This window comes from Rhincodon typus, chromosome 18, assembly GCF_021869965.1.
Source record: "Rhincodon typus isolate 14 chromosome 18, sRhiTyp1.1, whole genome shotgun sequence".
In the NCBI taxonomy this organism is placed as follows: Eukaryota; Metazoa; Chordata; class Chondrichthyes; order Orectolobiformes; family Rhincodontidae; genus Rhincodon; species Rhincodon typus.
The window spans coordinates 42,842,320-42,870,027 of NC_063349.1; the positions used below are offsets into that span (position 1 = coordinate 42,842,320).

Consider the following 27,708-nt stretch of genomic DNA (forward strand, 5'->3'; position numbering starts at 1 on the left):
GTCAGCCTTTCTGCTCCTATGATGCTGCTTGGCCTGCTGTGTTCATCTAGCTCTGCACCTTGTTGTCTCGGATTCTCCAGCATCTGCAGTTCTTACTATCTCTGTTGAGATTTGCTGATGTGCAATCTCCTCAACCAACTGATATACAGGTCATGCAGTATGGAAACAGACCCTTCAAACCAACTCTTCCATGCCAAACAAGTATCCCAAACTAAACTGGTCCTACTTATCAGCATTTGGCCCATATCCTTCTAAATCTTTCCTATTCATGTAGCTATCCAAATGTCTTTTAAACGTTGTAACTGTGTGCCTGCATTTACCACTTCTACTGGCAGTTCATTCCACATATGAACCACCATTTGTGTTGAAAAAGTTGTCCCTCAGGTCCCTTCTAAATCTTTCCCCTCTCACCTTTAAAATTAAGCCCTCTAATTTTGAATTCCCCTCCCTGAGGAAAAAGATCTTTTGCTAGTCACTTAATCTATGACCCTCATGGTTTTATAAATCACTAATAAGGTCATCTCTCAACTTCCTACACTCCGGGGGCGGGGAGAAAGTCCCAGCTTATTTCCCTAACTCATACCCTCCATTCCCAGCAACATCCTGATAAATCTTTTTCTGAACCCTTTTCAATTTAATAACATCCTAACAATAGCCATGTGACCAGAACCATATACTACCCCAGAAGAGGTCTCAGCAATGTCCTGTACAACCTCAACATGACGTCCCAACTCCTTGACTCGGTGGTCTGAGCAATGAAGGCAAGTGTGCTAAACACTGCCTTAACCACCCCAGGAGATAGCAAGAACTGCAGATGCTGGAGTTGGAGTTAATACAATGGGGAGCATCTGAGGAACAGGAAAGTCGATGTTTCACCCAAAACGCTGACCACCTCCAGCTCCACACTGTATTGACCTTAACTACCCTGCCTACCTGTGATGCAATTTTCAATGAGCTATGTACCTGAACCCCTAGGTCTCTATTCGACAGCACTCCCCAAGAGCCTACCATTAACTGTAGGTCCTGCCTTTGTTTGTTTTACCAAATAGTTTGACCTGCATCCATCCCATTCTGAACTACCTAAAACTGGAATCAATTTTTAAGTATTTTGCACTTTACTGAAAGTTAATATTCCTGTGCAAAACAAAACCTGGCTAATTGCAAACTGCAGGCGTGCACATCTTCAAACAATTCTATTCTACCGGTTTAGTTTTGGGTAATTGCCAAGGAAATTGGAATTTTAGGAACCTGTTAATTGCCTGATGTACATGCTGCAGCTGTTACAAACTGATGACTCACATCCAGCATTTATAACATAATGTGGTTGCAGTTAGCAAGATCTTATTAATGTCTTTCACAAAACTGCCATCTCAATTCCTGCAATGTTCAACATGAATGGAGGTAGAAATACTTCCTTATGTCTGTTCTAAATTCTTTCCTTTTTTTTTTTAAAATACCATGCCTCCCTAATAAATGTTTCAAGACCATATTTGAATCTCCAAACTTGGCCAATTTACTTAGCATTTCCCAATCCAGGTCATTTTATTGTATTCAGAGGCTGCTTTCTGCAATTTGTGATTGTGTATCAGGGTATCTCTACAGTCTAGCATCCAACTCTTGATCGTAACCTGCTGCTCCCTTTTTTAAATGTTCGATTTCCTCGGGTGTCCGTGCCTTAAACATGTGCAGTAACCTTGACTGAGATCTTAGAATATTCAACAGCTCTCTCAAAATGATGTTGAGGGAAGCAAAATAAATAGGATGTGCTCCTTCTGAAACCACGTTGACCATGACTGAGGTTAATTTTGATCCAGAAAGTGAAGTACCTCCCTGTTGGCTAGTTTCATTTTGCTAGCTGCTGATGAGACACTAAGATCTTTGGGCTGATTGAAAATCGGAATACTTAATTTGCTGCAGACTGCAACTAAAAACGCATAAATGGAAAAGCTCAATGGATCAGGCAGCCTTTGTGGAGAGAGAAACAGAGTTAATGTTCCACGCTTCTGAATCCCCCTGTCAGAACCCTGCAGCCTCACTGTTTTCTCCTCTCGTCTGTTCTTTTTTTTTTTCTTATTTCTAATCCAGTTGGAACATGTCTGTGTTCATTGGCAACATCCTGTTGAGTGCCTATACTTTAAAGATTCTGTCCCTAACTCCTTTCCCACAACAGCGTGTAAAGAATCAGTTGCTGATGGAGTTTTTTTTAACGGAAATAGAATATTTAAAGCACTCGGTTTGGTTATAAAATCTTCTGTGGTGGCGGAGGTACTAATGGTGTCACATTTATTGTTAATCCATCATCCCTTTTGAGAGGATGGTGGTGAGCTGCCTTCCTGAACCGCTGTGTAGTCCATCTTGTGAAGAAGATTACATATACTGTCCAAGGGCTTGACCAAGTAACAATGAGCAAATAGTGATTACATTTCCCAAATTCAAGGTAGAGTGGAACTTGAGCGAGGAATTTCCATTTGGATATGTTGTAATGAATCCATTGCTAGTCATCTTCTTCTGGGGAATTCATCCAGGAAATGGTGTTTTTTGGGTTATTTTCTTCAACTCTTTTTAGTTGCTGGCCAGGCTTTTGGTCTGAGCATATTGAATTGCCTCTTCAGGGGTTTCTTAGTCTTTAAAAGCAAAGAAAAAATCAACTTTCTGAGAACAATGTTCTGATCGTTGACCGCAAAATCCATTCCGTGTAATTTCAGCTTCATTATAAACAACAAAGACACGTTCTTCAACAATGCAATGAGAAGCAGAATCCTGCACCACATTTTGCAAAGGGTCAAATATGAAGAGGGCAAGAACAAAATAGGTGAGTCTTGTTGCTTTATTCTGAGGAAATGTTGGTTACACGTTACCAATAGTAAAGCAGTTAATGCTGTGTGGATGGTGCAACTGCAGCATAATACTTCAATATGAATTGTATTTATAAATTTGCCTTTGGCAATTCCTTCCTGACAAAATGTTTATTTGATTAACACATTTTGACTCCCTTTATAATGGGATGTCTGAGCTCTAGTGCCCCCACTGATGGTGTAATTACAGTGTGATATGTTGGCATAGAGTTTCCACTTATAAATGGGAATGTATGCATGTGTGTAATGAAAGTATCAAAATGATGTTTGACTTGAACTAGGATTGAGTGCGGTCTGTTCACCCGAGGCTAATTAACACCAGGCCTATCGTAATCCACAAATTTAAATTTCCTCTTGATTTTGAAAGTGCAGAACCGTTGTGGGATAAACTGGTAATTATTCTACTGGACATCAGGTAGATGCCTATCAACACATGTTCAAAGTGCAATTAGGGGCTAGTTAAATTGTGACTTCATTAAAAGGGATTTTATATGCAGTGCCAGCTGGGCACTTTTTTTGTCCATCAAACATGTGGTCAGGACCTTAACCCACCAGTTCCCAATAATATTGGCACGGATTACCTAATGTACAAATACAGCATAACTTCTTGATAATTCATCGGTACCTTGTTTCAAATGAGCATTTTTTTAGTTGAATAAAGATATGAACCTTCATCCAATGCTATTTCACAGTTTGTCATAAGTTCTCAATTGTTCTTGGCTCGGAGTGCAAGATTGCTGTTACCGTGACCAGTCTCTGAATCTTGACAATTTCGTTAAAATACTTCACGGAGTGAATATAAGAGGGGAGACTGGGTCTCATGATTTTTGATTACAGCTGAATGTCTTTAAGTATTCAGCATGGTGTCATCTAAAATGATACTCTCTAGTTTCTGAATATCCAGTGAACTAGGATGGATGCTCTTGGGTATCCTCCCACTGTATTACATGGGAGAATACTCACTAACGGCAGAGAAGTTCAAGGGGCCAGTGTATCTACATTCATCTAAATACAACAGTTTCAGGGACACTGCAATAATTCTGTAACAAACCTTAGTGAATCGGTCATTGCCAGGTTTTTATACAGTTAATTAAAAGGTTGCTTTACATCACTACATCCATTGTTTTCAGCTAATTACATAAATTATTCTGCACTATCCACATTGAGCCAGAGATGATGATGTGAAATAAGGAACATTTTATGCTTTAGAAAGTAATCTGGGCGTATTATGAGCTGAAACAATAAATGAAAGATTTTAAAATCACTCCAATTAACTGGACAGCAACCTGCCAATAACTGAATTGCTGTGTTTCATGAAGTTTATCTATAGCTCGTTTGCTGTGGCATCTTCGACTGTTGATTTTTATTTTTTAAAGAGATCGTAAATACAATGCAGAGAAGTTCATTGGCCCAATGATCTCACTGGTATAATGGGTGCTCTTAACAATGGCACTCCTGTGTAATGCAATATTAAAGGTGGCCAACAACATGCATCCCAACATTATTTATGGAACAGTCACTCCTCCTATAATTTTATTCTAAGTGATGTTGAATATTAAACCTGACCTTGAAGCCTATGTTCTGTGCATTAACAGCCCTGACCTTTGTTTTGATGTTTACCTCTAACATGTGTACAATAGACTCAAGCATAAAGAAAATCCACTGACTGTGTTCCACTTAGTCTAGAACTATCACGTGTATGACTGTAGGAGACTTGAACATTGTACTTTTCCATTCTGCAAATGGAATATGAAATATGAAATCCTTCTGATATAGAGTCTTTGTATTGGTTAATTAATCTTTTTAATTCATTTCAAAATCTGCTTCATTCTCATCACAAACATGGCACTGGCTCAAAAGCAAATGCCACCTTTTTTTTAAAATCTCCAATCTCCTTCAGTGGCCAGTGAAGGTCCTTGAGGTTTGCTATGAATGAGGAGAGGTTGTAGAGGAAAGTGGTTGGTTCTTAACTCCAATGGTCAAACACTTCACTCCTGATAGAGATAGTAAGAACTGCAGATGTCGGAGTGAGAGATAAGTGTGGAGCTGGAGGAACACTGCAGGGCAGGCAGCATCGGAGGAGCAGGAAAGTTGACATTTCAGGGCATTTCTGAAGAAGGGTCCTGACACAAAATGTCAACTTTCCTGCTCCTCCGATGCTGCCTGGCCTGCGGTGTTCTTCTAGCTCCATACTGTTATTTCTCTTAGGAGTGAGAGATTTGATTCCTGATCCTTTCACTTACTGATTTTGCGTGAGCCTTATCAGGTTTTAACTGATTTCAAAACACAATTCCCATCCGAGACTGATCTTAAACGCCCCAGATAAATTTAGAATTTGGCTGACTCGTAGAAGGTTCACTGTAACGGGAAATCTTCTTCAAAAAGAAGGAAATGGAGGCGAGGGATGGTGACTTTATTTACATTAAACAGCTGTAAGTAATTTTGACACCAGTAAGGTGTCAAGTAGATTAATTTATTTCATGTTTAGCAGTCTTGAATATTCATTTTCCACAGGACTCAATCGTTTACTTGGAAACAGTACCTATGAGGCAGCGTTCCCGCTTCATGAGGTAAATATATGGTGTCTTGCATTGTAAAATTACAAATTTTATAGGTACACTCTCTCTGTCTAGTCCAGAAGCTGTGGGAATTAGGCCAGTCTGGTTTTCAGATAAGAAATCGCAATGTTCATTCAATCTGAAAGGTTTAATCCAGTGAATAGTGAACTCCGGAAAATCACCGGATATCATTGCAGAGTGCTTTAGGTTAATAGCCATGTCGGTGCTGAAATTGATTCACTTCTCGTGTTGGTTTTAATGGTTGTTTTCATGCATCCTCTACCTCCCTACGTCAAGATTTGCATCTTAAATGAATAGCAACCAGCTTATTAAACACTTCAATACAGAGGACATCTTACCCAGAGGCCTACAGACTCGCCTCTAGTTCCATGTGATCTGACAGCACTAGCTCTTTTTGCGCATGTTTTGCAGTCATTCCCATAATAAAGGCACAGTTCCTTTTTTACAAGTGGAACCTGCTTAAAATCAATTTTTTAACGTCTGCTTTTCTTTTGATAGTTTACGGGTAGCTAAATGAGAGGGAGTGTACTTTGCTTAACTGCACTAATCCTGCACTTTTGAGGTGCCAAATTAAATTAAAAATTTGTTTTAATTTAAATTTTTATTCATAAGCCGTGTTGTCTAAAGTGAAATACTGCATTTAAAGTCTGGAATAGCCAATGAATTGCTGAACCCAATTTGACACCTTTTTTTTTAAATGTGCATTTTTCAGGGAAGCTACAGAAGCAAAAATTCCATTAAGACTCATGGAGCAGTGAACCACCGTCACCTGCTGTTCGAGTGCTGGGCCTGGTGGGGCGTGTGGTACAAATATCAGCCACTCGACCTGATCAGGTAACCCCTTTAATCTCCTGCAACATTTGGTCAAGCAGTCGTTGTTATTGCACGAATGATTCGTGCCCCCACCCCCCGCCACCACTCTCTGTCTATCTTAGCACAAAAGATGGTCACTTGGGTGTCTCTTGGGAAAATGCACTGATATTTTAGCCCACTAAAGCTGGGGTCATCAAAGTCCTCAATTTACCTGTCCGATAGACTTCCATACAAATCCATTCTAAACACGATCAAAAGTATGAATTATCAATACAACCTGCTGACAGATGGAGCCAGACAAGCAATCTCTATAATGGATAGAGAAAAAAAATTGGGAAACACTATTCAATAGCTCTAATCTACAAGATTCAACTAGGTGCCTACTTTTGGCTCCTTCGAAGCCAAGAAAACACACCGACGCTTCATCAGAGGCTGCACGGAGGACATTACCAAGCACGGTAACGAAACGTCTGCGGAACAACAAACCAGCTTGGCGAGCCAACCAACCTCAACACCTTTTCTAAGGTTTTTTGCTAAAAGTATGGGATGGGGTGGGTTAACACATTAATTAATTTGATTTCCCAGTCACTGGTTAGAGGCAACAACTAATACAAATGGTGGGAGAGAATGGCTAGCTATTTTTCACAATTTGTTTACTTCACTGCAGAGAGAGGGGAAAAAATTTGTCTCTTGCAGTCTGGAACCTTCAGCCTCTGTATTGTCCATGTGTTCAGGAGCCACATGCTGAGTTTAGTTATACTGATGATCGTGGTTTCCACGACTTGTCCTATTTGGTTTTTCAATTGGCGTGGTTTCATCCAGAGACAGATTCTTGTTGCTGTTATGTGGCAAACAGCTCCCTCTGCTGCTTGAAAAGAGCAGTTTAAACGCTACTCAATTCCATAACTTTTTTTCAAAGTGCAACAAATCCTTTCATAGTCCTTTCCCATTTTGCACCAAGTTCAAAATAAAAGCACACAAAAAAGCTCTCTTGGAAGAACTATCCAATTACTCCCAGTCTGCACAATTTTTATCCTTCATAAACCTGAAATGTATATCTAATTCCCTTTTTGATGGTTACCATAGAACTTTGTTTTAATAATCTTTCTCAGGTAGTGTATTCTAGATCATCACTTGCTGCATTCCTTACTTGTTTTTCCTCTGCCCCCCCCACCCCCAATCAATTCTTTTGCCAGTTATCTTTAAATTTGTGTTCTGTTTATTGGCCCCACTATAACAGCTTCTCCTGGTCTTAAGGTGTCATACCTTCATGATTTCAAACACTTTTTTTTGCATCCTTAACCTGCTGTTTTATTTGTGAATATCCCAACTTCTGCAGTCTCTCCATGTAATTAAAGTCTCCCATTCTTGGTACCATTTTCATTAATCTTGTTACCTATTGCTTTATCTGTGACACGTTTTAGCCCACCACAGTTGGTTGCCCAAACAATCGGCATCGTTTTCTCATATAGTATAAATTATTGTGATGCCTTGAAATTTTAACACTACTACCTACATCCCGAAGAGTACAAGATGAGAAACTTCAACATGTTGCTCTTTTTGGCAACTTCCCAAAATATTTTGGTTGGTAGACTCAAAGAATGTAGAAAGCTATTCCAGTTCTAAGGCACAGATCAATATTTGGAGAGCACTCGTATATCTTCACAAAAATGGTGTTGCAGATTGAACTGAAATTGTGTGGCAGTGAGACGCAAAACTGGTGCCTATAAGAGGCCACTGAAGTTTAATGTATGTGAAGCTTATGGTCACTGAGCAGAGCGGAGTCTGAATTTGACAATATAACTTGCTTTTGATAGTTCTGCATTATGATCTGTAGCTCCTGATCACCTGTTTATTGTATCAACAATCAACCAACTCATTGCATTGTTTCAGAACCATTAGCAGTGATATGATCAGGATCAGAGGTGTGCACTGTCCCACTGTCCCGCTACCCCATCGGTCACAATATTAACCTAAAATGTTTTACCTGGTTCCTGATTTGGCCAATTGTATGCTTTCTCTGTCAGTCTCTGAATAAATGATCCACCAAACAGATATCTTGTATTATAAATCAACAAACTTGTATTTGCTAATATCGAACGTAACTGAATATATACAATTCTGGCTGAGAATCTGTAGCAGACAGTGATTCGGAAATACGAACAAACTGTTCATCTTCTCATGCAAGTAACTGGACTAGGGCTTCGGGTACCACACTGGGCCCACAAAGGTTCCTATCCTGAAATGAAAGAGCAGAGCCAGGAAGCTCCTTATCTTCAGCAAACTTTGTCCCGACTGATCCAAACAATATTCAAAGCAGAAACCCAGGCAAGTGGATAGATTGACAGTTAGCACGAGGCATGTGACTTCTAAGAAATGCTTTTTTTTAAAAAGAAAAAGGTTTGAATGTCCTCGGTGATTTCGGCTGATGTAGTACTAGATTAGTCGGAATGAAATTTAGCTTGTTTTTTTTACTGTAGAGGTCAGTGACTAGCAGTCTTGTGAATGTTTTCAATGTACCTTTTTAACAAAACAAGTTTATTACAAGATATAGAAACACAAACTATGTCAAATGGTACAAGGACTTGTGAAATTATCTCCTTTGTAAATATCCAAGATTCATACCTTTTTTATCCCTATAGACACTCGGGCCTCTGAGGAGTTACTACATATCTCCACACTGGGCTGATGCAACTGTAGTTTGTTTCCATGTGGCAAATTGTTGCACGTTCACAATTTTCTTCAGTGAATGTCTCTCCTGGAGACCCTTAAAACAAGCAGCTACCTCAGCTGAACATTACTTACCATGGGTTCCATAATCTCCATGTTTTCTCTAGTGTTCCAGGATGTCTTCTCTGATACGGTCAGAACTGTCTATTTCTGAAATTCCTTCCACTGACTTTTGAGCTTTTCAGGACTTTTCTTCTACCCTAACTGCTCAGAGATCGCTAATAGTGACCACACCTCTGTCATGATCTTCTTCCCTCTGAATGAATTAAGCTTGGATGTTTTAGAATTAGATTTGTATAAATACGTTTTTCACCTTCTGTGTCTTGGAATTCATACTCTTGGATCCTTGGGCCAAGGAGTGGAAAATTGCAGCTAAAACTACATTCACATTGCAGTTATATGTTAGTGTGAGGATATTTGTTTTTGTGGTAATGCAATGGTCACATTCCAGAAATGTCAGGATCGAAATCCCTGGATGTGATGCTCTCTCTCAGCTTCACTTAGGAACCAGTTGGTGCTTGGTTACCTTCAAGCTGGTGCAAGACTAGTTTGGATTTGCATTGATAATCAATTTGTGGCATATTTTTAAACCATCTTTGCTCTCTCAATAAGAGAGCTAGAACTTGCTGCAGTGTTTCTGTGGTGTTCACTTTGGTTTCAATCTTTTTGTCTTGTGTTGCACTGTATTGTGGGTGTTATTGCATTAACGCAACATTGCATTTAAAATCATGAGCATGCTCACGATGAAGTTCAATATCAATTGCATTTGCTGAGCTTTCAAAACTAGGGCACTGGTAAGGGGTAGTCCATGAAGGAATTAATGGCACTTTTTTTTTAAAAATTGAAAGCTACAAACTATGAATTAGGAGAAGCCGATGATGTTTTGCAGAATGAGGAAACCCAAGGCTAAACATCATTCTTTACAATGAGAACAGGTCCGAGTCCCATCTGTAAGACAGTAAGCTGATCTGATCACATGACCTTGGCCTTCTGGAAGGTTCGTAATGACTTCTGATCCACCTTGTATTGATGTGACCAGAATCGGGATAACTGTCTGTTAATGCAATTGCACTTGCATAATTTATTTTAAAAATCATACTGACCTAGTGATATACAACATAGAAACAGAAACAGACCTTTTGGTCCAATTTGTCCATGCCAACCAGTTATCCTAAATTAAGCTACTCCTGTTTGCCAGCATTTGGCCCATATCCCTCTTAAACCCCTTCTATTCATGTACCCATCCTGATACCTTTTAAATGTTGTAACTGTACCAGCCTCCTCCACTCCCTCTGGCAGCTCATTCCATAAATGCACCATGTCACATCATTTTCTTCAACTATTTAAAAATGTTTGGTCCACCTATGGCCTATAATTCTGAGGAATTTTCAAATTTTTTACTCTATTATTCTGTCAGTAGCATTAGCATTTGTCTTCAACAGCAACCAAAGTATAGACTGAGTCCCAGCAGCTTCTGATCAGCTTAATTCTTGGTGTAGTTGAGGGAGTCATTGACGAAACCCAAAGGGTCAATGTTTCTCTCGCCCCTTGCTGTAGTGAATTTGCCAATGCCTCCCTGACTTAATAAACCGCTACCTGTTCATTTAACGATTAGTCTTGTATTGAAAATTCCATCGACAGGCAGCATCCCTTCATGTTTAACCACAATCTGTTTCCTTTCTTTGCAGACGCTACTTTGGTGAGAAGATTGGTCTATACTTTGCCTGGTTAGGTTGGTACACTGGAATGCTGTTCCCAGCTGCCATTGTTGGCTTGCTGGTGTTTTTGTATGGAGTTTTCACACTGGATTATTGCCAAGTAAGGTAAGTGTGGGTATTATGTTTGGTGATCTCTTTGATTTTTGTTTGATTTGGACTTCAGTGGGAATAATTTTTTTGTGTTACTGTAAAGCAAGGTGAATTTGGACACTTTTTTTTTTCTTTGTGGAGTTGAGGACATCAACTGATCATAGGCATTGACCGTTCAAGCCAGAAGGTTCTTGTAGGTCACTATTACATTCAGAGTCTGGGCAAGTTCCCCAATTTATGTTTGCAGATGGGATACGCCAAATATTTGAGCTCCTATGTGTCAAGGAAAGGACTCTTTCTTTTTGTCGTTTATTTCTTTCAAAACTGCAGACAGTTGCAAGTGTAGCACCCCATCACAGGTACCATCTTTTCTGAGACGTTCAGTCAAGGCCACATCTCCCTCCAAGTCGGTGTAAAAAGAGACCTTGTTATTATTTTAAAGATGGCAAGTTCTTCCTCGAGTTCTGACCAATATTTATCCATCAGAGAATGTCACTCGAGTTATGTAATTATGATGCTGTCTGTAGGAGCTTGCTGTTCATAAATTGGCTGCAGTATTTCCCACATTCCAACTTTGACTTATTTCTTTATGAAGTATGTTATGAAGCTGTTCTGGGATCTCATGGATACATGAAAGGCATTACCTAAATACACTTCTAATCTCTGGGTATTTAACATGAAAAACGGGTGAAGGAACATGGCTTCTTTCGCAGGCTGTATAGTGTGTAATGAGCCATTGAACCTGAGAAAAAATTACAGCGCACAGAGGCCATTCAGCCCATTGTGTTTGTACTAGCCAAATAAAAACTAGCTACCCGTTCTAATCTGGTTTCCAGAACCCAGTCCATAGCATTGCAGGTTACATGCCTGAAGTGTAGACCTAGCTGCTCTTCCTAAATGATTTGACGGTTTCTGTTAGAACAGCGAATTCCAGACATCCACCGCCCTCTGGGTTTTTAAGCAAAAAGGTTATTCTCATGTCCCCTCTATCCTTCTATATATCTGTGGCCAGGCAATTGATCTGTCTGCAGCAGGATGATATTGCCCTCTGCTGCTCACTCTATCCAAACCCCCTCATTATTATGTACACCTTGATTTGGCAACCCCTCGGCCTCCCCTAGTCAAAGGAAAATGACCCCAGCCTATCTTAGCTTTCCTCGTGGCTGCAATTTTCAAGTCCTGGCTACATTCTTGATTTTCTGATGGATTTTATATTCTGCTGCCTTTTGATTCTTGGTTTTATTTTCCTGACTTGCTAAAGTGCCCAAGGTCCCTTTCTTAGCATGGACACGCTTTCAATCTTTGCAGTGCAAATCTAATTTTGTTGCAAAAGCCACGAGACAAATGAGCTGTATTAGTATTTTAAAAAAAACTATTTTTAATGTTGATTCAGCTGGATGCTTATGTTGTCCAACAGGCATTTGGGAAGGAGGATACAATTTGCTAACCTGTTTCTGGCCATTCTTGTTGTTCTATTAATTTCATCTTTAAGCATACTTTATTAAAAATGAGAAATATAGGATCTCAACATTTCATTTTAGATTTCAAAATTTTATCAAGAGGAAATTTTTTGTTTCTGTTCGCTTCCCTTCTCTGGAATAACCTCCCATTCATGTTGTGTTTTATTTTGGTTGGTTTCAAATGTTCCTTGCTGTGAAGCAGTGTGTTGCAGGTGTTCGGACTTGATCAGGAAAGACACTGTTGATGATCAGCAGTGTGGCCTCATGAAATGTGTGAAAGCCTGATTACACCACCAAGATCACTTTGCCTGTCTGCTGTGCAGGGCAAAAGCAATTATCAAGAGGTTTAATCACGATTGTGTAAACACTTTTTTTTATTCTTTAACACAACAGTGAAAAGGAAACACACTTAACCTATTACTATGCAACTCAAACTACACCCTTTTTAAATCCCCCAATACACACACCCCACACGGACATGCTTACGATGCGCCTTTTGTTTTTTTTTTGTATTTTCACTCTGGCAAGAAGTGGAGAGAGAGAGAGATGTGGGTTTTGAAATAAATAGGGAGAGAGTGGGAGGCGGATCTATCCCTCTTCTATCCGCCTCCCACTCTCTCCCTATTTATTTCAAAACCCCCTTCCCCTCCCCCTTTTCTGATGAAGGGTCTAGGCCCGAAACGTCAGCCTCTCTGCTCCTATGATGCTGCTTGGCCTGCTGTGTTCATCCAGCCCTGCACCTTGTTGTCTCGGATTCTCCAGCATCTGCAGTTCCTACTATCTGAGAGAGATGTTTTCTGTTTGGTGAATCTGGAGTTCACTGACTTCTCTCTTTAAAGATTTGTAGCAAACTGGAATCGGACTGTCATCTGGCAAATTTTCACAACTCAAAAACTCCTGTGCCACTTAATCTCAATGTATCAATCTCACTGCTTCAACAGTAACTTTGTCTTGCACGGTGAAAAACGTACACCATTTGATTTTGTGCAACACTCAGACTAGCCTGATATTTTAGCTTGTATAGCAATGACTGACTGACTGACTTCCTTCCATTTCACTATAGTCCAAAAAGGAAAATTGCGTGGACCATTTACATACCACGGATGGAGGCCATTTGACCTACATTCCTGTACAAGCCCTGAATATTTTAGCCAATTCCAATTTATAGTTGTATCTGCTTCCATTGCCCTTTTATAGGCAGTGTGTTCAAAATCATCATAACATGCAGACTTTTCTCTCTCCTCAGTCTTTTGCCAATCCTGTAGTTACTGGCCCACTTGCCACTGGAAACATCATCTTTCTTTCTCTGTCTTAAACCCTTCAGGATATTGAACAGCTTGATCAAATCAGCCCTTAACTTGCCTCACTCAAGGGAGAACATTCCTGGCTCCTCCAGATCTCGTTGTGTAATTGAAGTCTTGTGTATTGCCTCAATGCCTGTAATGTGATTTTGCTGCCTCTTCTTTCCTCCATCTAGTAAAGAAATCTGCCAAGCAACAGAAATAATTATGTGTCCACTCTGTGACCAGCATTGCCGCTATATGCGGTTATCGTACAGCTGTGTATATGCCAAGGTAAGATATCAAATTCCATTAAATCATGACACTCAACAGATGTTGATGAATAATTGTGTAGATTTGCAGCTTCTATTAGACTTTTTGATCCTTTTTACTCACAATAACTACCTGTCAATTGTAACAAAGTCAGACCTAGGTGTTTAACATGCAGGGTATTAAACTTCCTCTGCCTATTGAGTATTGCTGGCAAAGTGTGTTTTTTTTTGCACTTATTGAGACAATTCCTGTAAATAGGAGCAAGTGTCTTTTACTGTAGGAGAGGTGAGTACTGATTAGTTAACAAGTGAACTCTAGTAGAGAAGTTGCCATGGTGAATGTAACAGTTGATAACAGACTTGTTAATTTGAGTGGAGGCAGTAGTGTAATGTAGTGTCTCTGGACTAGTAATCCAGCCGATCAGGCTAATGTCCTGGGGACGTGTGTTTGAATCCCATGCTGGCAGATGGTGAAATCTGAATTTTGAAAAAAATCTGTAGTTGAAAACCATTGTTTATTGTTGTAAAAACCCATCTGGTTCACAAACGCCCCTTTTAGGGAAGGAAATCTGCTGTCCTTACCTGGTCCGAACTAGATGTGACTCCCTCTGAGTGGTTCTGGCAAGCCATTCAGATGAAGGGCAATTGATGGGCAATAAATGTTGCCCCAGCCAGTGATGCCCATGTCCCATAAACGAATAAAATGAGTAAAACGAAGTTGTTTTAAATGTTGAACCAGGCAGGTATACGAGTCCAGGCATTGTCCCGAGGGATAGGTCAGAAAATGGCTGTTGAATGGACAAGAGCAATGCCTGAACTAGGAGGAATTAACATGCCCACCAATCAGCACTCTTCTTTGACAGTGTAAATGTTTGTTTCCCTTTATTCTGATTACTCTTGTGAATCCATTTACAGGTGACTCATCTCTTTGACAATGGAGCCACTGTATTCTTCGCTGTTTTTATGGCCGTGTGGGGTAAGCATTCTGTTATTTACAATGAAATTATGGACTAAGACTCAAAACTGGAGTGGGTGAGGAGTATCAAATCAACCTGATTTTACTCGCTCCCTGTGCTCTTCACCATTAATTGCTTGATCTGTGATTTTAGACTACTGTAAGCTTTTTACATTCCACCATTGTTTAAGGGAAATCTGATTTTTCGAGAAAATTAACCCGACCATCGACTGTACTCATGATATGAAGATTCTAATCATATCGGATATAAGCTATTCATACACGGCCAGACTTACCCAACAATATGTTTGAGTTGAATCTCCAATTTTAATCGGCCTGCTTTCTTTGCTGGGAGGGATTTTATCATTTTACATATTCACTCTGTCATACAGAGTGGACTCAGTTGGGTGTAGATAATGATGAATACTTTCTACAGCACAAACTTTCTGCACTGTGCTCATCAGGATAATTTTCAAGAATATCAATTGTTAATCCTGATTTAATTACTTTCTCCTTGGCAATGCCTCCTCCAATCACTCAGCAGCATCCCCTTGTGCACAGTATAAATGTTGATTTGCTCCTTGAGTTGGTATTCTTGCGAATTGTCCTGATGAGTACATCATGAAAAGCTTTGACAAAATGATTGTCCTTTTCCTCCCCCTCAACAGTCTTCAACTTCTGTATCGGCAAACAGCTGTTTAAAGTCCTTTTTTTGTTAATTTTTTTTTTTTTGTTTTTGAAAAGGCTTGCCTTGGTCTAAGTCAAAAGTCACACAACACCAGGTTGGAGGCCAACAGGTTTATTTGAAATCACAAACTTTCAGCGCAACCCTGTCACATGAAGTCATGTGACTTCTGATTTTGTCCACCCCAATCCAACACTGGCACTTCCACATCTTGGTCTAAGTGTATGACGACAAATTCTTGTTACGTGTACCGATCTGAGTTTAGGTGCAGCAAGAGGAAGTGAACAAAGATCCCTCAGAGTCAGATGCTGTCTGGCAGATTGTAAGGTTTGGGAAATATTGTGAAGGGGGTGACATTTAATAGGCCACATGTTTCATTTAAGTGCACAGCACCTTTTCAGGTTCCATTTGCAGTCTTTTTGCCATGTCGTATAAATGGCTATTCGCTGTCCCCTTGCTTCACAGCATATAGCGCAGAATGAGGCCATCCAGCCTATCTTGTCTGTGTGGGCTCTTGAAAATGCAATGCAATGCAATGCAATGCAATGCAATTAACCATGCTTCCCTGTTCTTTCTGGACAGCTCTACAGTGTTATCCTCTTCAAATATTCATTTCAGATTACTATTGAATCTACTTTCACCTTTTTCAGGCAACATATTGAATTGTTTTAATTTAGAATTTTTTTAAGAAATAAAAGGCTCTTCTTTCCTCTAGTTCTTCTGCCATCGGTTTTAAATCATCTTTCTGTGGTTATGGGCACCACCGGGTTCTAATCTACGTCAAAGTCTCCTGATTCTAAATACCAATCAAATCTCCATTTTCTTCATCTTCCCTTTCGGAAGAATGCCAACTTCTTGAATAAAAGCAAAATACTGAAGATGTTGAAAATTGGAAATGAAAACAAATTGCTGGAGAAACGCAGCAACTGTAAAGAGAAAAAAAGTTAATGTTTCAAGTCCAAGGGCTCTTCGGAGCTTGTGAAGAATAGTCAAACTTGACTCCACAAACTCTGCTTTCTTTCCACAGATGCTGGTAGACCTTCTGAGTTTCTCCAGCATCTTCTGTTTTTATTTAAGCTTCTTGAGTCTTTCCACATTAAATGAAGACCTACATCCTTTGCATCATTCTTGTAGATCTGCTCTGCAGCTTTGATATCCCTTCCTAAAGTCTACTGCAGGCTACTAAGATCTACTGGCAGTGCAATATGCCAGTTGAGGTCAAACCAGTGATTTAGGAAGCTCAGCATACTTTTTTGTTTCCTATATTTTGGAGCCATACAACATGGAAACAAACCCTTCGGTCCAACATTCAATCTGCAAAAAATGCCTGAACTTCCAGTTGCCTGTCATTTCAACGCACCACCCTGTTCTGTGGCCAGCACCTCTGTCTCAATCTTACTGCAGGGCTCCAGTGAAGCTCCGTGTAAACTGGAAGAACAGCACCTTTTAATTTCTACTTGGGGACCCTGCAGCCTTCTCGACTCTAATATAAGAGTTCAATAACTTTACAGCTTGAATTCTACGTCCTAACCTTCACCCCCACACACGAGAACTGCATTTCCGACCCACCCCTCTCTCCCTTTTGTAGGGATTGCTCACTCTGGGTGACTCCGTAATCCACTCCATGCTCCCCACCGACCACCTACACCCAGCACCTTTCCCTGCAACCGTTGAAGGTGCTGCACCTGCCCCTACACCTCATCCTCCCCTCCATCCAAGGCCCTGGTTAATCTTTACAAATCCAACAGGGATTCACCTGTACGTCGTCCAACATGGTCTACTGTATCTGTTGCTTCCAATGTGGTTTCCTCTACATCAGTGAGACCAAGCACAGACACGGTGACCGATTTTTGAAGGAGCATCTGTGCTCCGTACACTATAATCAACAACACCTTCCGGTTGCCAACCACTTTAATTCCCCGTTTCACTTCACTTTCTGGGTTGACATGTCCATCCTGGGCCGCCTCCAGTGTCACAATGATGCCATCTGGAAACTGGAGGAACAACGTCTCATTCCACCTCCGGAGCCTACAGCCCAATGACCTCAACATAGAATTCACCAGTTTTAAAGAATCCCACCCCAGCCTCATCCCATATCCAATCCCCCACCTCCCTTGACCTGACACTACCTGTCTGTTATTCTTTCCAACCTATCCACCCCACCCTTCCCTCTAATCAATCTCCACTACCCGCTACTTGCATCCACCTACCTTCCCCCAGCATAACCCTTCCACCCCCCCCCCATCACAATTTCCAAGCTCCCTTCCCCCCTCTGCAGCCCTGAGAAAGGGTGTAAACCCAAAACACTGACTTTCCTGCTCCTCTGCTCCACACTGTATAGATGTTTTGTGATCATTTTGTACTGTGCTATTCCACGCAACCCATTGTTAACCACTAACAGTCTCCATTAACAGCTCTGCACCCTTCTAGACAGACCGTTATCTACTCCTTTGTCTGTCCAACTGTTCACTTGCGCTCTCTCACTTGAGCTCCTCCTCCCACCCACCCTATCTTCTGCATAAAATGGACACTTTCCTAGCTACCCTCAGTGCTGTGCACCCAAAATGTTAACTCTGATTTCTCTTCACAGATGCTGCCAGACCTGCTGTACTTTTCCAGCAATTTTGTGTTTGTTTCCCAGCTTGTCCATGTTGACCAGTTTCCCCAAACTAAACTGGTCCTATTTGCCTGCGTTTGGCCCTTGTATCCCTCTGTACCTGTCCCTGTCCAAATATCTTTTAAATGTTGTAATTGTACCAGCATCTACCATTTCCTCTGGCAGTTCATTCTGCATACGAACCACCCTCTGAAATAGTTGCCCGTCAGGTCCCTTTTAAATCTTTCTCCTCTCCCCTTAAATCTATGCCCCCTAGCTTTGGAATTCCCCACCCTGGGCAAAAGACCTTTTGCTATTGACCTTATTTATACCCCTTCTGATTTTATAAACCTCCCTAAAGTCACCTCTCAACCTCAATGCTCCAGTGGAAAAAGTCCCAGACTATCCAGCACCACCTTATAACTGAAACCCTCCGGTCCTCGCAACGTTCTGGTAAATCTTTTCTGCACCCTCTCCAATTTAATAATATCCTTCTTGTGGCAGGGCTGCTAGAACTGTACCGTGCTCCAAATGGCCTCGTCAACTTCCTGTATAACCTCAACATGACATCCCAACTCCTATACTCCAGGTCTGAGCAATGAAGGCAAGTGTGCTAAATGCTACCTTAACCAGTCTCTACAACTTTTAAAGAACTGTGTACCTGAACCCCTAGGTCTCTGTTCGACAACACTTCCTAGGGACCTACCATTAACTGTATATGTCCTGCCCTTGTTTGTCTTACTGAAATGCAACACCTCGCATTTTATCCATATTAAACTCCATTCTCCACTCAGCCCATTTTATACCAAGGATCCCGGGTACGTTTGTATCTTTAAGAGCAATAGCAATTCTACATCTAGCACACATCTTGTAAAAATTAGACCCTCAAATCTTTTCTACGCTCTCTCTCTATCTCCCAACTCACTGCAAGAATATGTTCCCACATGTTTTCTACACCATAAAGTTTTGGTTTTTTGTGAAAAGTACACTGGCAGTTCACTTTGCAGACAGCAATAATATTGTGACAAAGGTTCATGATATGGTTTCGAATTTGGGTTCTAAAAGTAGTTAGAGCCACGTAAGCTTTGATTTTTGTATTTCTATATTGTACGGATTAAGAATGGGAGGTGTTTTAATTTCATTTTGGATCATTCTGTGAATGGTGCTGGGATGTATGTAAACTTGTCGACATGTATTTAACTGGGATCTTGAAAATTGTTCCTGAGCAAAGGCAGCAAGAAGAGAAGGGGGGTGGAGGTGAAAAGGCTATTTCTTAGCAACAAGGTGCCCTTTGACACAGCAAGGGTCGTTTAAACAGTGGAGAGAAAGCAGTGTTAACATTGCATGTCCAGTGACCCCTAGGAACTGAGCCATTGACTAAAGAAATGGCATCAAGTAAATGCAGAAGGTTGCTAGAAGGAAAACAAATACAACAATGTCACTGAAGAAGGATCTTGGAACTTGAAAATGGAAACAGTGTGACCCTTCACTGAGATATGAGTATCTGCAAGGTTGTTGCTAAAGGTAAAAGGATTAAGTCTTTTTATTTCTAATATTTCAAAGACCACTTAAAATTGTTCTTTAGTATCAAATATTTGGTGTTCCCCCACCCCCCTCCAACACCCAAACAGTTTTCTACATAATAACGTTTTTGCCTTTTTGTGAAAAAGTGCACTGGCAGTCTCTTCTGAGCATGTTCAGTGATTGATCATCATGCTAACTATGACAATACTATGGCATTAAGAGGTGTATTTTGTCCTGGTTTTTCTTTAAGAAAGGTTGAGACAGATGCTGAGTGGTCTGCTCAAAGCCAACGTAGATTAAAGACCTTGAGGCCTTGGATATTTTAAAAATAAGTTGGAACAATAGAAGCAGCATGAATGGGTGGAGTCAAGCTCCCATAGAACCAGGATTCTTTAGTGTTGGCTTTTTGCAGTTGCTGGGGTCTTGAAGCTGGATGTGGAAGCATTTATTCCCCTCTGTCTGCCACAGCTAAAAGCTGGGGTTCTGTTACTGCTGTTAGAATTGCATGTGAGACAATCTATTTTACTGAATTTGTCTTTGCCAAGGGGGTGTTTTGGACTGTTACTATATTGGAACAGTTAATGACTGCGTAACATTATTTTGTTATGCATTTTGATAGTTACAGTTAAACCAATTCTCTTTATTTTGTCGATGTTTTAACTGTACTGTAAAATAGTGTTTTGCTTCAAGTCGAGAGTTTGACCAATCGAATTGCATCTGGTATGCAATGCTTTACACATGCCTCTTAAAATAAGAATATTAGTCTAGACAATCTTCTTAATATATTTTGATGGGGTTTTGTCTGGCCCGTAATAGTAACCAAATTGCAAAATGAAACTTGGTTTGATAGACCATAAATTTTATACTTGGATCTGACTTGTCCAACACTACAGCTGATATGACAATAATACCCCATGGTGTAAGGAAAACACTGAGTAAGTTTTTCATCTGTTAATGATTAATAAATCAAGACAACATTTTAATTCCTCTGGAAAAGATAAATGGGTCCCCTTCAGATTGCCTTTGCTTCTGAAAAGGAAACTAACTGAATGAGGACACTTTCTATTCACTACAGTATTTTGAGTTGGAGTTTAACCACCTCTTCCATCTGTTTCTCACCTTTAGCGACTGTCTTCCTGGAGTTTTGGAAACGGCGGCGAGCAGTTATTGCCTACGACTGGGATTTGATTGACTGGGAAGAGGAGGAGGTTCGTGCTACGTGACTGTAGAACGTGAATGTCTGTCTATCACTTGTTTGATTTTTAATCCAAAGGACATTTTTGAGCCAAAGCACCAATTAAATAGTGAGGGCCAAAATTGATAAGTTTACTTCTGTTTGTCTGGCTTTTGTTCAACAGACAAACCCTGCTATTTCCACAGAGTCAAAAGGTTTTGGGTTCAAGTCTCAAGTACTTGAGAGTGCTCACTGTTGTGTGCTGAGGCAGTGCCATGCTGCTGGGGCAAGGGTGGGGGGAGGTGACAGGATTGGTCCTGAGGGAGTGCCATGCTGCTGGGGGTCGGGGGAGGGTGGCAGGATTGGTGCTGAGGGAGTGCCACACTGTCATTGCAGGAGGTGGTGGGGATTAGTATGGAGAGAACGCTGAGCTATCGGATAGTCTGTGTGGAGGGAACACATGCTGTTTGAGTGCCCTTGTTTTAGTTGGGGGGGACAAACCTTGTTCAGGACACCAAGAAGAGCATCACTTCCTTTTCTGGAAATAACACCTTGATTTTTATGCCAACTTGGAATAACCAGAGCTTTAATTCACTAAAGTCAAGCAAAAGGTGGCATCTCCAACGGTGTTGCATTCCTCATTACTGGTATTAGGAGTGCCAGGCTGGATTCTGTGCTCTGGTTTCTGATCTGGCGCATGTCCCCAACAACTTTTGACTGAGACAAGTGTGTTTCCCCACAGAGCCACAGCTGCAGTGTGTGGCTGCAGGTTGGTTGATGGTGCAGCATGTCCCACTACTTGTTAGTAGCTGTCTGTGTTTGTTTGCATTGGATACTGCAGTCATAGGGTGAACTTCGTTTTTTCCTAGTTTAGATGATAACCTAACCTCAGCACAAGTCAGAAATTCCAAATCCACTTGTAGCCTCTTGTAGAGCCTGAACCAACAAGAGGATAGGAAATTGAATGTCTTTATCTTTCTCCTGCAGGAAGAAATCCGTCCCCAGTTTGAAGCAAAATATTCCAAGAAGGAACGTGTGAATCCTATATCGGGAAAACCAGAGCCTTATCAAGCCTTCACTGATAAATGCAGCAGAATCATTGTATCAGCTTCTGGAATATTCTTCATGGTTAGTTACAGGGCATTGTGTTACATAGAATCAACTACAGAGAAATGGGACGTTGAGCCCAACTATTCTGTACAAGTGCATAGAACACCTAGAGTGCATAAGAGGGGAAAAAGTTGACAGATATCCTGAAGAAGTCCAGACGATGCAGATGGAATGGGAGGATATCAGTGCAATGTATAAACACTTATACGGAGTAGTTGGGCTGAATGTCCCATTTCTCTGCAGTTGATTCTTTGAATACCCATGAATTTTTCTTTCCCTTTATGCACTTGTGTTTTGAAAGTGTCTAAGTAAATTGTCTGTCATTGTGTATTCCTCATTCTAGCACACTCTGAATAAAGCTATTTTCTTCCTGTTTGATTTATTAGGAGCTACCTTGTGCTTAAGTTGTTGATTCCTTCACAAATGGAAATATTTTCTCCCCCACCCAACTCTATTGTTTTGGAGACGAGGATGAACTTGCCTCTTAACCTCTCTCATTTCTAAAGAAAAAAGCTCTGCTTAGTCAATCTTTTCCCAATAGCAGGGATCTCTTCGTCCTAGTCCCAACCTTAGTGCTTCTGTGCCCTGTTTGCAGTGTGGAGCTGTAGAAAAATGTCACAAGTTATCATTGTGTACCAAGAGTTTGGATGATCCTTCCCTCTGCCCTGCTGTGTTCACATTAATAATTGTAGATAATCCTTGATTGAAGTGAAAAACGCAGTCCCATTCATTGTCCATTTTGACCAGTTTGGCAGGATTTAAATTTCCAACTCATTTTCTGATTCTTGGAATTATCACACTGGATTCGAAATAGTTCACAACTCCTGAACATGAGTTGAGAATTTGAAGAATTTCCATTGAAGCTTTTCTCCACCCAAGTTTATAGGATTGTTGAAACTTTTTATCCAATCAGCTAGGATAAATTAATTTCCCCTCTTTCAAGGATGTGCCACATCAGAAAAACAGCCAGAAAGTCTCAAAATAGAAAATATTAGCAATAGTGTTAGTATGTTCACAGTAATGTATGACGTGGCATAGAGTCAGTGTCATGTTTGGATAAACCTGTGGCTGTGGACCTCTTGTTCCTAAAGCTGCTCACCACAAGGGAGGATGTGGAGGCATAGGAATTCGGGTATCTCGGGTGAAGCAGGCATTAATTGATCATTCCTAGCTAGCCCTTTCGAAGGCGGTGATGAACTGTCTTTGTGGGCTGCTGTAGTTCATGTGGTAAAGGTAATCCCGTTGTACTGGTTAGGGGGAGAGTTAGTGGTTAAGTTTTCCAGAGTTGCGCATCAGCCCTTCCCTCCCCCTTGAATGGAGACTGATCACGTTCCAGCTAATTGATGAATCCGACCTATCTGTCTCCAATTCCTCTCTCAGATCTGTGTGGTGATTGCTGCTGTGTTTGGAATTGTCATTTATCGGGTGGTGACTGTGAGCATTTTTGCTGCGTTTGAGTGGGCTCTGATTCGGAACAATTCCCAGCTTGCCACAACAGGAACTGCAGTGTGCATCAACTTCTGTATCATCATGCTTCTGAACGTGGTAAGCTTTCTTAATCCAGACAGGAGATGCCAATAGTTTTTGGGGAAAAAACATAGTAGTGAAGTGTGCAGAAGATTGTGCTGTGCAGTGCACTGAATCCACATCTTGCGTTATTTGTTCCTTTTATAACATTCCACTGGAGTAGGTGGATCTTGAACCTGGGTCTCCTGGCTCAGAGGGAGGGCCACTGACACTGCCACTGCCACTTGCTCTTATAGAAGGGTCCCAACCTGAAATGGCAGCTTTCCTGCTCCTCTGCTGCCTGGCCTGCTGTGTTCATCCAGCTCCACACCTTGTTATCTCAGACTCCAGCATCAGCAGTTCTTGCTATCATTGCGTTATTTGTGTTATATCAGGACTTTGTCCATTGTAATACATTTGGTGCAGAGCTTCAATTGCTCTGAATGACTTCCTTCCAATTGATCATGGATCTGGAGTCCTTTTTGTTTAATGAAGCCTGTTTTGAGAGTAGTCAGAAAGAAATGAAATTGGGGGCATCAAACCAAAGATCAACTAATTTTCTAAAAATTAAACAGGAACTACATTTTGACTTGCATAATTATCATAAATTATATTAAGCCAAATTAAATCGGAATAATCATTTCATTGTCTTATTGTCACTAAATTAACTTCCTGAATTGTTACTTTGGTTCATCTTCTAAATAACAATGCACCTTTTGGGGAGACACTGGCATAGTGATGATATTACATAGCCTGCGACACAGAGCCCGGGCTAACGCACGATGGACACTGTTTCAAATCTCACATTAAGTTTAAACTTATTAATAAAAATCTGGGTTTGAAAGCTAGTTTTGTGGTCACCATTACTGAGACTATCCTCAATTATGATTTAAAACCCAGCTGGTTCACTTCCTTTTGTTGGGGTGGGGGGAAGTAGTAAATCTGCCATTCTGGCCTAAATATGGCCACTAACCTGACCTCCTGACCTGATTGCAATTTCTGACCAAGTTCACACATATTTGAATATCTAATTTTGTGAAGCATCAGTCATTTTGTGAAATGTCTGACACCAGAGGAGTGTACCATTGCTCAAGTCTCACTACTCCATGGATTGCAAACACCACTGAAAATAGTTTTTGCTAGTTACCAATATGACTAATTTAAATACCTTGCCTATATCAGATTTTAAACAATATCTGAGCTGGTGTATTAAATGCATCTATTGGTTTATAATTGGTTAGCATACACATTCAGTAGTATTGAAATATAAACACATCTCTTCAAATATTTTCAACACACAGTCTTCTGAAAAAGCAAAAAAGGAAATGATTTTGTTTTTCAGAGATTTGAATTTCTGAAATAATAGCATTTGACCAGTGGATTGTTATGGAAGGCAAAAGGATAAAGTGTGGGATGTTCGAGAAGCTGTTGATGCAATGTTCTGGCACATGATTAGGTCACAAATCAGACACCGTTGACTTTGAAGTCTTGCTGACATTGCATTTCCTAAGCAAGCCGTCAGCCTTTCAACAGAATAGGTTTCCCCTGAACAGATGGAGAGGGTTTTCTTTCTAGAAAGGATATAGATGAGCTGGGCTGCTTGTTCTAAGTAAGCTTTCCTCCAACTCCACTTTTGTAGCAGGCTTCCCTCCAACTGAACAGATAAAACAGCCTCATCAATTCAGTACTGTTCAAAAGTAAAAGGCCTCCATCAAGGTCTACAGCAAAGCAAGCAAATATCTCCAGTCATGCGTTAAGCCTTGTTTTTTAAAAACAAAATCTCCAATGTCTATAGTGAGCTTTCAACGATCTGTTTTGCAAAAACTACTCCAAGAACATCCTCCAATAGGATTTTTTTTCCCAAAGAATCCTTTGATCAAATCCCCCACCACCACATTCCCTCCCCACCCCCAACAGCAGTCTTAAATGCAAAGTCTCTTCATACCACAGCAAATGGGTTTAATGACTATTGGCACTGAAATTTTAAAATCGTAATTGCCAAAAATCGTCTGCTTATTCTATCAAAAGGACTGGTAGCATTCTGTTACCTCCGGCTGAAGCATTTTGATTTTGGGATGAACCTCCTCTGGGCACTGCACCTCAAGTTTGGCTTGCAGGTTTGCTGGCCATACACTGGGCCCCAGTGGGTTAAATTATGAGGACGTTTTTAAAAAAACTCACACTCAAGCAAACAGAAGTGATGAGATTGAGGTCGGTTTGGTTAAGATTTTGTTGACGTCTTTCCTATAAAATTAAAACAAAGATCTGTGGATACTGGAAATTTGAAATAAAAACAGAAAATTTGCAGGAGAAAGTCATCAGGTCTGGCAGTATCTATGGAGAGAAAGTAGACTTAAACATTTCGGACCCCATTGAATTGTTCTGAAGAAGGGCCACTCGACCTGAAATATGAACTGTGCTTTCTCATTGATGCTACCAGATGTGCTGAGATTCTCCAGCAATTTGTTTCTGTAGCATCTTTCCCATGATGGTTTAATTGCATGGAAAATTATGGAAAATTTTTTTTTATATTCATTCACAGGATGAGGGCGTCGCTGGCTCGGTGGCATTTATTGCCCATCCCTAATTGCCCAGAAGGCAGTTAAGAATCAACCACATTGCTGTGGCTCTGGAGTCACATGTAGGCCAGACTAGGTAAGGATGGCAGTTTCCTTCCCTAAAGGACATTAGTGAACCAGATGGGTTTTTTCCAACAATCGACAATAGATTTATGGTCATCATTAGACTCTGAATTCCAGATATTTATTGAATTCAAATTCCACCATCTGCCATGGTGGGATTTGAACCCAGGTCCCCAGAACATTATCTGGGTCTCTGGACTCAGTCCAGTGATAATACCACTAAAAAGTTAAAGGGGTGGGTACTCAAGAGGTCATTAACGTTTCCAGGACAAGTAATTGGATGGGATTAAAAAGCTCAGGAATCTAACTTTGGGGACATCTGTGAGAAGGAATACAGTCAACACAGGACTGAGGGCATTGTATTTGAACATGCACCATATGCTAAACAAAGTAGATGAGCTTGTAGTGCAGATTGTACCAGCCAATTTCAGCGTTGTGGGTACCTCGTGTAGTTGCAAGATGATCAGGACTGGGAACTGAATAGACTTCCAATTTAAAAGGGACGGAAGGGACGAAATTGCCTTGTTAGCAACAAATGCAATTAAGTCGATAGCAAGAAGAGACTTGGAGTCAGAAGGTAGAGAATCTGTGGGAGAGTTGAGGAACTGCAAAGGAATAAAGACCCTGATGGGAGCTCTGTACAGACCACCTAGCAGTAATCGGAATGTGCAGTCAGAAATCCATCCCAAGGAAGAAGAAATATACTAAGGGAAGGACGAGGCAACCATGGCTGATGGTGGAAGTCGGGGACAGCGTAACTATGACAGGAAAAGCCTACGTGAGGACTAGTGGGGAACCAGAGATGTGGGAAGCCTTTTTAAACACTAGCAGAAGATAAGCTAAAAAATGATAAGGCAGAGAGAAAATGGAATATGAGGATTATATAATAGGTGGGAATATAAAAAGATTGCAAGAGTTTTTTTAGACATATATAAAAGATGAACAAGGCAAGAGTAGTAATTGGACTGCTGGAAAAGGAGACTGGAGCAGTAACAATTGGGGAGGTAATGGCCTAATGGTATTATCACTGCACAGTTAATGCAAAGATCCAGGTAACGTCCTATGGACCTGAGTTTGAATCCTGCCACAGCAGATGGTGGAATTTAAGTTCAATAAAAATTTGGAATGAAGACCTAATGATCATGCCAATTGTATGTTTTGGGAAAGCTGATCTGGTTCACTAACACCCTTTTTTTTTAAGAATGGCAGTGTCTGACCCACACGTGACTCCAGACCCACGGCAATGTGGTTGACTCTTAATTATCCACTCGACAATTAGGGATGGACAATAAATGCTGGCCGAGCCAGCGATACACCATCTCATGAATGTTTGTTTTTTTTTCTTTTAAATGGCAGAATAACTGAATAAAAACAAAGTTGCTGGAAAAGCTCAACAGGCCTGGCAGCATCTGTGAAGGAAAGAGCAGTTAATGTTTCGGGTCCGGTGACCCTTCAGAACTGGTGGTGGCTGGGAAGATGTCAACTTATATGCAGAAAATAGGGAAGTGGGTGGGGTAGGGGGTAAATGAAAGGAAAGAGCCCAAAGAGAGGGAAAGACAGTTGGACAGACAAAGGAGTTGCTAACGATCAGGCTGGGAGGGTGAATAGTTGTTAATGGGGACTGTTAGTGACCAACAACGGGGTGTGTAATGGCAGGCTGGGGTAACAAAGCCTGTTGTGTGGGGTGGGGGTCTGGGACATAGGAGAGTTTTTAGGCTC

At 40.8% G+C, this 27,708-nt stretch overlaps 1 protein-coding gene across 1 annotated transcript in view; it reads left to right on the forward strand.

The window, feature by feature from the left end:
• The window catches only part of ano3 (anoctamin 3), a 118,225-nt gene that overhangs the window by 80,340 nt on the left and 10,177 nt on the right, over positions 1-27,708 (forward strand). The window contains exons 7-15 of the mRNA XM_048607626.1: positions 2,706-2,812; positions 5,370-5,425; positions 6,147-6,268; positions 10,666-10,800; positions 13,723-13,819; positions 14,713-14,773; positions 20,683-20,765; positions 21,719-21,859; positions 23,222-23,386. Coding sequence (XP_048463583.1) covers positions 2,706-2,812; positions 5,370-5,425; positions 6,147-6,268; positions 10,666-10,800; positions 13,723-13,819; positions 14,713-14,773; positions 20,683-20,765; positions 21,719-21,859; positions 23,222-23,386 — 967 coding nt within the window. The remainder of the gene's footprint in view (positions 1-2,705; positions 2,813-5,369; positions 5,426-6,146; positions 6,269-10,665; positions 10,801-13,722; positions 13,820-14,712; positions 14,774-20,682; positions 20,766-21,718; positions 21,860-23,221; positions 23,387-27,708) is intronic.